The sequence below is a fragment of the Gobio gobio genome (genome assembly GCF_949357685.1).
Source record: "Gobio gobio genome assembly, chromosome: 22".
NCBI classification, from domain to species: domain Eukaryota; kingdom Metazoa; phylum Chordata; class Actinopteri; order Cypriniformes; family Gobionidae; genus Gobio; species Gobio gobio.
In genome coordinates this window covers 8,639,834-8,650,088 of record NC_137118.1, presented here as the reverse complement: position 1 = coordinate 8,650,088, position 10,255 = coordinate 8,639,834, and the positions used below count along the sequence as shown (strand labels likewise).

The 10,255-nt window shown below is 37.9% G+C and overlaps 1 protein-coding gene across 1 annotated transcript; it reads left to right on the top strand.

Moving 5' to 3' along the window:
- The first annotated feature begins 33 nt into the window (after nt 1–33).
- On the top strand, nt 34–8,750 carry LOC307118917 (coagulation factor X-like). Its single transcript, XM_079804781.1, has 10 exons — nt 34–131; nt 352–426; nt 994–1,230; nt 1,815–1,984; nt 2,071–2,095; nt 2,247–2,360; nt 5,168–5,302; nt 6,926–7,233; nt 7,413–7,536; nt 7,869–8,750. Exons 3-10 carry the CDS (start codon nt 1,077–1,079, stop codon nt 8,456–8,458), a joined length of 1,620 nt encoding a protein of 539 aa, XP_079660907.1. The 5' UTR covers nt 34–131; nt 352–426; nt 994–1,076; the 3' UTR covers nt 8,459–8,750.
- The last annotated feature ends 1,505 nt before the right edge of the window (nt 8,751–10,255 follow it).

Here is a 10,255-nt window from a genome sequence, read left to right as displayed (position 1 = left end):
CAGTCAAAAGTCAGAATGCTCTCTTGAGTTGACAAACATCACGATTTACTCAAGAAGAGAGACCATTCATTAGCTGAACTCACCGCATTCTTTGATTTTAAATGTTGGTTTCGTTTAAAGAGTAGCTACAGGTCAGTACATGAAAATGTAACCAAGAAAATATGTTATACAATTATATACAAACATATTATTTCAACAAGTAGGCCTATAGTCGTTAGCTGGCTATCAAAACGCTATAGCCTACGTGCTTAATTTGGCCAAATGTGGCATTACCAAGTAGGCTATACTAGTTAATTTCTTTCATTAATTCATTTTCTTAAATAACTAAGTATATTATTACTGGATTTTCAGGAACAATGCATCCTGTCTCATTTTCATCCTGTTGTTAAATCGTTTTCTTCTGAGAAATCGAGTTCGCCTGTAAAGGTAGGCCTAACTATAGGGTGCGAAAATACATAGGCTATTGTTTGAGCGAGACAGATCTTTATTGAGTATCTAGAATTATCTCTAAAGATGCCAAAGAAAAGTTGACTAGTTGTAATTCCCAATTCCCATTTAATGCACTCATCCAAGAGCAGCATTAATTATGTAGTAGTTTAAACTTCCTGCTTGACTGCAACAGAGAAGTCACACATCCTGTTACATAAAAAAAGATGAATATGTTTAGCACAAGATATTGTCTGTCACACAAAAATTAATGTAGTGTCTGTTCTGTTTTCTGGGAAACGTATTCACCATGAATCACTTTTCAATGAAAACAAACAAACATGCTATACAGACTATGTTTTAGTAGTAAGCCAAGTCTTGTCAATATTTGCTGGGTCCCAAGTCTGAACTGAGTTTTCTGACTAAAGATGAAAGACACATAGATATATCCATAAACATAATCATCCACAGGGATTGTATAATCCACATATTATCTAAGTCTGAAGTGTGACAATGCATTATTCAAACACTGGCTGTTTTCTAATGACACTATAAAATGCTTTATAGGTATGAATGGTATAATAAAAAAAGAACAGGGAAAATGACCCACAAACATGGCAGGTGCATGACAGAAAAAAAACACCCACTGAATGAAATGTGCAAACAACTTTGGAGTAGATCATGAACGTATTTACACTGCTGAGAAAGATTTCATCAAGGAAATCATCATAGAGACAATGGTGAAGATTTATCCCATTATTTTAATATGTACTGTGCTGCTTGAGACCTGGCTAACATCTGAAGGTAGGTAAACATTATTTTAATCTTGTTTATGTATGTTCCTGGAAACCATTTAACACACAATTCAAATATATATATATTTGTTTTCTTATATATCGTTTTCTTCTTAGAAAATGAGTTCTAAGAAGTATTAGTCTTAATAAGTATTATATTTATATATGAATCACTAAATTGTCAAAATTCTCAGTTTGAGCTGGTCAATGTAATATAGTGCCAAAAAATATGTTCTAATGGTCAAAGCATTTGTATAACATGCAGTCTTTTGACACGTGAAAACCTTGTGCAATAACCTCTTAGAGTTAGTAAAGAGAGAAACTGGTTAACACTAGAAGCCTTTTCATGTTTTGTGTCGTGAGAAAACAAAAGAAAACCAAAAATCAGTTGTAAAATCATTCTTATCATGGTGGAACTGAAATTAAGTCATTGCCTCTGACTTCAATAGCTGTTCAAATTCAGCATAAAAAGCCTTTCAAAGTAAAACAATATTCTCTTGCCAAATCTTCAGTGCTTTTAGACTACTTTATCTGTGTCCTAGAAACAGACCTTGGCATTTATGATTTCTCAGTGTGTCTCTGTTGTGTATGTAGCTTCAGTGTTTCTGCCGAGGGAGCTGGCGGGGTCTCTTCTGAAGAGACAAAAACGCTATAACACCGGTAGATTGGAAGAGATGATGAAGGATAACTTGGAAAGGGAATGTATTGAAGAGCGCTGCAATCTAGAGGAGGCCAGAGAGGTCTTTGAAGACCAGGAGCAAACCGTGAGTAGCATAAACACATATTTATCTCACAAGAACATTTTAAAGACTCTCTTTGTGAGTTTAAAATGTTCCAAACTCTGTTTCAGAGGAAATTCTGGATCACTTATATGGGTGAGTACAAATATTGATGTATGTGCTATGTAGAAGTTATTTTGTATCTTTCTATCCTTTATATTTTGTCCACAGTGTGTGTTCATTTTACATTACATTAACATAACAGAATGTATTGATAATATAATGATCATGGCTTCTCCTCTTTCAGATGGAGACCAGTGTCAGTCGTCTCCCTGTGAGAATGGTGGGAAATGTGAGGATGGTCTGAATACATACACCTGCTTTTGTCAACACCGCTTTAGTGGGAAGAACTGTGAGTTAGGTAAGATCTGTGATGATGATCACATAATTATATAGTGTATATATACACATACATATATTAAGGATGTTAACGATTAATCAATGATCGATTCATTGTCGATAATACATTTAATCGATAAAACGTATAGATTAAGCAGGGTCATGCTCAACCGCAAAACACAGGAGGAAAAATGAAGCAAGCTAAAATTACAGCTGGAGTTACGCCTTCATCATGACTATAAGTTTGCGTGCGCAGCCTTTTGTTTTGTGCAAATGCATTTTGTAATATTGTGTTTATTTTGTACACAATATTGTAGGCCTATCTATATCTGATTTATCTCATATAGGATACATTTGGTTAAGAATTATATTGGTAGTAAAGTGTGCCGGTGATTAACAATGATTATCTCTTGATCACGGCAAGGGGCAAATAGTGATGGCTAGACTTCTGGGACAGAGCATCTCCAAAACTGCAGCTCTTGTGGGGTGTTCCCGTTCTGCAGTGGTCAGTATCTATCAAAAGTGGTTAAAAGAGGGAACAGTGGTGAACTGGCGACAGGGTCATGGGCGGCCAAGGCTCATTAATGCACGTGGAGAGCAAAGGCTGGCCAGCCTGGCCTGTGTGGTCCGATCAAACAGACGAGCTACTGTAGCTCAAATTGCTCACGAAGTTAATGCTGGTTCTGATATAAAGGTATCGGAATACACAGTGTATCACAGTTTGTTGCGTAATAGGCTGCATAGCTGCTGATCCATGTCCACCACTGAAAGCTCCAACAGTGGGCATGTGAGCTTCAGAACTGGGCCACGGAGCAATGGAAGAAGGTGGCCTGGTCTGATGAATCACCTTTTCTTTTACATCACGTGGATGGCCGGGTGCGTGTGCGTCGCTTACCTGGGGAACACGTGGCACCAGGATGCACTATGGGAAGAAGGAGAGCTGGCGGTGTTATGCTTTGTAAAATCACAGAACGGGGTCAGCGTATGCTGAGGCACACAGTGCGTAGAAGTTGCCAACTTTATGCAGAGTCAATGATTACAGACCTCCAAACTTTCGTGTGGCCATTATTCAAGAACAGTGCGTAAAGAGCTTCATGGAATGGGTTTCCATGGCCGAGCAGCTGCATCCAAGCCTTACATCACCAAGTGCAATGCAAAGCGTCAGATGCAGTGGGGTAAAGCACGCCAACGCTGGACTTTAGAGCAGTGGAGGTGTGTTCTCTGGAGTGACGAATCACGTTTTTTCTCTCTGGCAGTCCGATGGACGAGTCTGGGTTTAGCGGTTGCAAGGAGAACTGTACATGTCCGATTGCATTGTGCCAAGTGTAAAGTTTGTTGGAGGGGGGATTATGGTGTGGGGTTGTTTTTCAGGGGTTGAGCTTGGCCCCTTAGTTCCAGTGAAAGGAACTCTTAAAGTCCCTGTAAAGTCAAAACTAAACATGTGTTCTGAGTTTCTCACACCACAGATAAATGTGTTATTAACCACCCAGCCAAATTTAAATAATTAAAAATCCGCCAAGTACATAAAATAGCTTATCAAAAACTTGAAAAAATGAGCAGCATTCTCTGCTCTCAAATCGAGAATGCTCTCAATGATAACGACGCACCAGATGCCGGCGGGACGGGAGGACTAAGGCCGGGGCGGGTGATAGTCGGTTCTGCAGCGGATTATCAGTGAATCCCAGTTGTCTCCGGTGAAAGTTTGTAAAACGATCCGGTGTATTGTCACTGCAGACTCAGAGGCAGGCATCGGTGGTTATCCTCAGCTCTCCATCAAGATGGCTGTTCACAAAATTAATCCACCTCTTCTTGATCATCGTGTTTGTTTTGTAAGCTTTTTTGTAAGTTGTAGACTATAGTAACTTACAGTACTGACAGTAACTCGCGATCGAGCGGGCAAACTGATGCGAATGTGCTCTAGTTATGATCGTGTTAGGGGAGGAGCCAGGCTCGGTGGCTCCAGCGCGTCATCGAGCCACCGTTTTAGCCCCGCCCAGAAAATCCTGAACACAGCAACGGTGAAAAACTGTTTAACGGTCTAACTTCTGAATTCAGTACTACATAGTTCACAGTCTTTGTAATTTGTTTCAGCAATGCATTTCTAACATTTATAATGTGTTTAGAAAAAAATCTCAGAATTGCCTTTACAGGGACTTTAATGCCTCAGTATACCAAGACATTTTGGACAATTTCATGCTCCCAACTGCACAAAGCAAGGTCCATAAAGACATCGATGAGCGAATTTGGTGTGGAGGAACTTGACTGTCCTGCACAGAATCCTGACCTCAACCCGATAGAACACCTTCGGGATAAATTAGAGCTGAGACTGCTAGACAGGCCTTCTCGTCCAACATCAGTGCCTGACCTCACAAAAAGATTCCCATAAACACACTCCTAAACCTTGTGGAAAGCCTTCCCAGAAGAGTTGAAGCTGTTATAGCTGCAAAGGGTGGGACGACTCTATATTTAACCCTATGGATTAAGAATGGGATGTCATTAAAATTCATGTGCATGTAAAGGCATGCATCCCAAAACATTTGGCAATATAGTGTGTGTGTGTGTGTGTGTGTGTGTGTGTGTGTGTGTGTGTGTGTGTGTGTGTGTGTGTGTGTGTGTGTGTGTGTGTGTGTGTGTGTGTGTGTGTGTGTGTGTGTGTGTGTGTGTGTGTGTGTGTGTGTGTGTGTGTGTGTGTGTGTGTGTGTGTGTGTGTGTGTGTGTGTGTGTGTGTGTTTGTGTGTGTGTGTTTGTGTGTGTGTGTGTGTTAGTTACTCTTAAGGTCCTCCTCTGCTAAAAACCTTATTTTGTGTTTCATACGTTGGTCTGGTGCAGAGATGGCAAAACAGTGTAATGTAAATAATGGAGGCTGCATGCACTTCTGCACTGTGGGTACAATTTATGGAGCAGTGTGTGACTGTGCAGAGGGTTACAGATTGGCTCTGGACTACAGGACATGTGAACCTACAGGTACTGGAATCTATTCCTACTTATTACTTGCATCTGCATTAAGCCACTGTATTGTCACTGGGACATACACTGTATTTCAAGCAGAACCGGCCCGTTTACTAGGCAGGACAGGTGGTCAGGAGGTTAACTCTGAGGGCCCCGCGGCCACGAACCTTTACATAAGCATGTGTTTTACGAGTACAAGGATTGTGCAACTGAATACACAACGTAGTTGACGAAAAGGCATCGCATGGACCTCATTAAACATGAAACCATTCACAAAAACGGTGAGGGATAAATTACCCACCACATTAAATAAAAAAGGATTGTTCTGTATTATTCATGCATGCCAAATTACTGAAAACGATAATACATTAAAAACAACAGTATAAATTAAAGCATTAGAAACATACACAGTAGCACTACACACTAATTTGCATAATACCGACCACGATATATATATATATATATATATATATATATATATATATATATATATATATATATATATATATATATATATATATATATATATATATATATATATATATATAGGGAGAACTGGAGTATTGTAATTATCACAGTATTCATATACACAGATTTCACCACATTTCTCCCCAAAATGCTCGCATTTGATAGAAACGTGAAAAATGTCCATGCTTACTCTTTATTAATGTTTGTTAATGTATTACTGCATTTTGCATGGCATAAAAGGTGGTCAAAAATATCCTAGTTCCCAATGATTCTAATCTCTATGGTAATAGCGACTTGACTGATTTGGATTTTGCCTCATTCTCAGCAGTTACTCATAATAACAAGTCGTAACACATCTATGTTATTTTAAATTAAATTAAACAAAATAATCATAGAGAGATTGAGAGTTGTGGTAGAAATGATATCCAAACTGTATCTAATGGGGGCCGAAGAAGGAAGAAGAGAAAAGCAAGCTCAAAGTAAAGGTACATTCTGACTGCTGAAATTGAAAGTAAAAATCTAAGCAAACTGTACCCATATATTTTTATTATTAGTATTTATTTTATTTATTTGTGTTTCATGCATGTATATCTATTTAGTTTCATATTTACCCTTCATTTCTTTAAAGCTGTGTGGTTGCCTGGAGTATTTTACAAACGTTTTGAGAATTTAAGTTAATCTGTAAATCCTAGTTCATGTATGAAATAAAATAATAATAAGATAGTATTAACTCAACCTAATTTGCAGGGTAAAATTAGCAAAACACGTGTTTATATTTACCCAGCCCTTGGGCTAAAAACAACCCAAATTGGGTTGTTTTTAAACAAGTCTTTTTTTTAGTGTGTGTCTAAATATTTTACATGTTTACATGACAATACATTTTATGTTTGTTGAATGTTTTACACTTAATATGCACTTATACACATAATAATGCAATCGTCATTTTATGTGCTTTCTTGTCAATTTTCATGAATCCGCCTAGGGCCCAACGGGCCGCCAATGATTTCAAGCTCAAAGCTTTTCTTATATTGTGCAGTATTTGACCTTTCATCCTATGCAGTAGTTTATTTTGAATACCATTTTCATTCATGGAACTTGATTGCAAGTTTTAGCAGATGCTTTGGTTGGTTTGTTGATTAGACCTCTTAATTCATCTACTTGCTTCTTTAGGACAATACCCATGTGGACGTCTTGTAAAGAAAATTGCTGAAACTCTTTACTCAAGATCCCTTATCAGTGCTGAGAATGGAAATCAAAATCACTCTGTCAATCACGTCAATACAACCGAACACAATACGACAGAGTCCAGTCCTACAGATCCCCCCAAAGTGAACAGCACTAGCACACTTCAACCCACACTGGACAACAGCTCCTCCTGGGATTTCTTTCCCACGCTACCAACTATCGAAAATGCAACAAACAATGAACATCGCATTGTAGGAGGCAATGAGGCAACTCCAGGGGAGATTCCCTGGCAGGTAAATTAAGTGATTAATTTTGTGTGTAAATAAGAGAGTCATAAGATTGCTCCTTGTCTTATGAATCAGGGCTGTCATAATCTTTGGTTTATGTTGAAAAATCCACACAACAGAACCTTATATGGAGGATATAATGTGGTTCCATCTTGATGGAAATTTACTCTTTTTCTCTCTGGCAGGTGGTTTTTATGGATAATGTGAATAAGAATGTATTTTGTGGAGGCTCTCTTCTCAGTGAAGAATGGGTCATTACAGCTGCCCACTGTGTTGAAGGAAAGGAGGGATATTTCTTCATCAGACTGGGTGAGAGACCAACTACACTGTCACATGGTTATTGCTATTTGGTTATAGGAATGTAAAGCCATTAAATCATTATTTTTATTAATACTACTACTACTACGTATTGTCATTTTTATGTTATCTGTTTATATATTATTTGTTTTATTAACCCAATTATTATTATTTTATTATTGTTTTATTTCATATATATATATATATATATAATACATATATATGTGCGTGTGTGTGTGTGTGTGTGTTAAATATAATGTAATTAAATAAATAAAACAATAATACATTCAATTAAATTAAATACTTAATTTAAGAGACTGAATTGAGTTGCTATATTTCTTTAGGGGAACATGATATCTCAAAGAAGGAGGGAAAAGAGAGTGGCCACGGCATAGCGGAGTACCATATCCATCCACGTTACAACTCTAAACAGAGTCTTTACAATCATGACATTGCCCTGCTAAAGCTCAAGGGACCCGTTCAATTCTCTGACTACGTCCTGCCCGTCTGCCTGGGGTCTAAAGACTTCACAGAGAACCTGCTCAGGAACGCACAAAACTCCCTGGTGAGCGGCTTTGGAAGGCTACTGTACGGGGGCATCGAATCCAAAACACTTCAGAAAGTAGAGCTCCCCTACGTGGACCGGACGGAGTGCAAAAGCAGCAGCACCAACGCCATCTCTCGCTTCATGTTCTGTGCCGGTTACAGTACAGTCCGCAAGGATTCTTGTCAGGGCGACAGCGGAGGACCCCATGCCACCCGCTATCAGAACACATGGTTTCTCACGGGCATCGTCAGCTGGGGTGAAGAGTGCGCCAAAGAGGGAAAGTATGGCATCTACACTCGTATCTCAAGATATATGTACTGGATAAGTTACACTACTGGGATCAGAACAGGACAAATGTCCAATATTCGTCAACAGAGTTTGAATTAGATCAGGCCAAAATACACATTTGAATGAATAAGAGCTCACAGACATTCCTGTACAGATGATATTTACTAGTCATCATTCAACAAACGTCATGTAACAATCAAGAAAATATATTGTTTACCATCTAATACTTTGTGCTTGTACATCTAGTGAAATTATTTTCATACATGATATACAGTACCACATATAAGTATGAGGTCACTTTCGTCTTACTAACTCTGTACATATTATACACCAGAAGTGTATGGCTTTAAGAAGTGTCCTTCAAAGTACACGTGAAACTCATTCAGACCACATCTGTTTTTCTTCTTCCTCCTTTTAACTTTATGACTTGCACGTACACTACCTTTCAAAAGTGTGGGGTCGGTAAGATTTTTTTTATTTTAAAGAAATCTAATGCTCACCCAAGACTGTTTTTCAGTACAAACAATAACATTATATATACATTAAATATTATTATAATTTAAAACAACTGCTTTAATATATTTTAAAATGTATTCCTGTGATGTTAAAGCGGAATTTTCAGCATCATTACTCAGTCTTCAGTCACATGATCCTTCAGAAATCATTCTGATATGCTGATTTGATGCTCAAGAAGCATTTCTTCTTATTAGCAATATTGAAAACCGTTGTGCTGCTTAATATTTTTGTGGAAACTGTGATACACTGACACATTGATACATTCTTTGATGAATAGAAAGTTCAAAAGAACAACATTTATTTAAAATATCAATGTCCTGACTGCCACTTTTAAAATATTACTCTAATATTTAAATATAACAAGAAAATCTGTTGTACAGTGATTTAAAAAAAACATGAAACAAAAATTTACATTTATGCATTTAGCAGACGCTTTTATCCAAAGCGACTTACAACTTGGGGGTACAATAAGCGATTGGTCTGTATTATTTCAAAAATGCCTATATTATTTCAATAAGTATAGTCGTTAGCTCGCTATCATTTAGGCTATACGTGCTTAATTTGGCAAAAATAGTTGTTGCACGAATGATTTGGGGACGATTTACCAAGTAAGCTATACTTGTTAATTTCATTAAATTAAAGGGTTAGTTCACCCAAAATGAAAATTCTGTCATTAATTACTTACCCTCATGTAGTTCGACACCCGTAAGACCTCCATTCGTCTTCGGAACACAAATGAAGATATTTTAGTTGAAATCTGATGGCACAATACACGGTTCACTCTCAAGACCCTTAAAAGGTACTAAAGACGTCGTTACAAAGTCCATCTCACTACAGTGGTTCTACAATAACTTTATGAATCGGCGAGAATATTTTTTGTGCGCAAAAAAACCCCTAAATAACGACTTATATAGTGATGACGATTTCAAAACACGGCCTCATGAAGCTTCGAAGCGTTATGAATCAGTGAGTCGAATCATGATTCGGATCGCGTGTCAAACCGCCAAACTGCTGAAATTTGGCGATCCAAACTGCTCATTCGACTCACTGATTCATAACGCTTCGAAGCTTCATGAGGCCGTGTTTTGAAATCGTCATCACTATATAAGTCGTTATTTTGGGGGTTTTTTGCGCACAAAAAATATTCTCGCAGATTCATAAAGTTATTGTAGAACCACTGTAGTGAGATGGACTTTGTAACGACGTCTTTAGTACCTTTTAAGGGTCTTGAGAGTGAACCATGCATTGTGCCAATGGAGGCCTTTAAGAGCCATCAGATTTCAACTAAAATATCTTCATTTCTGTTCCGAAGACGAACGGAGGTCTTACTTAATGAGGGTAAGTAATTAATGACAGAATTTTCATTTCTGGGTGAACTAA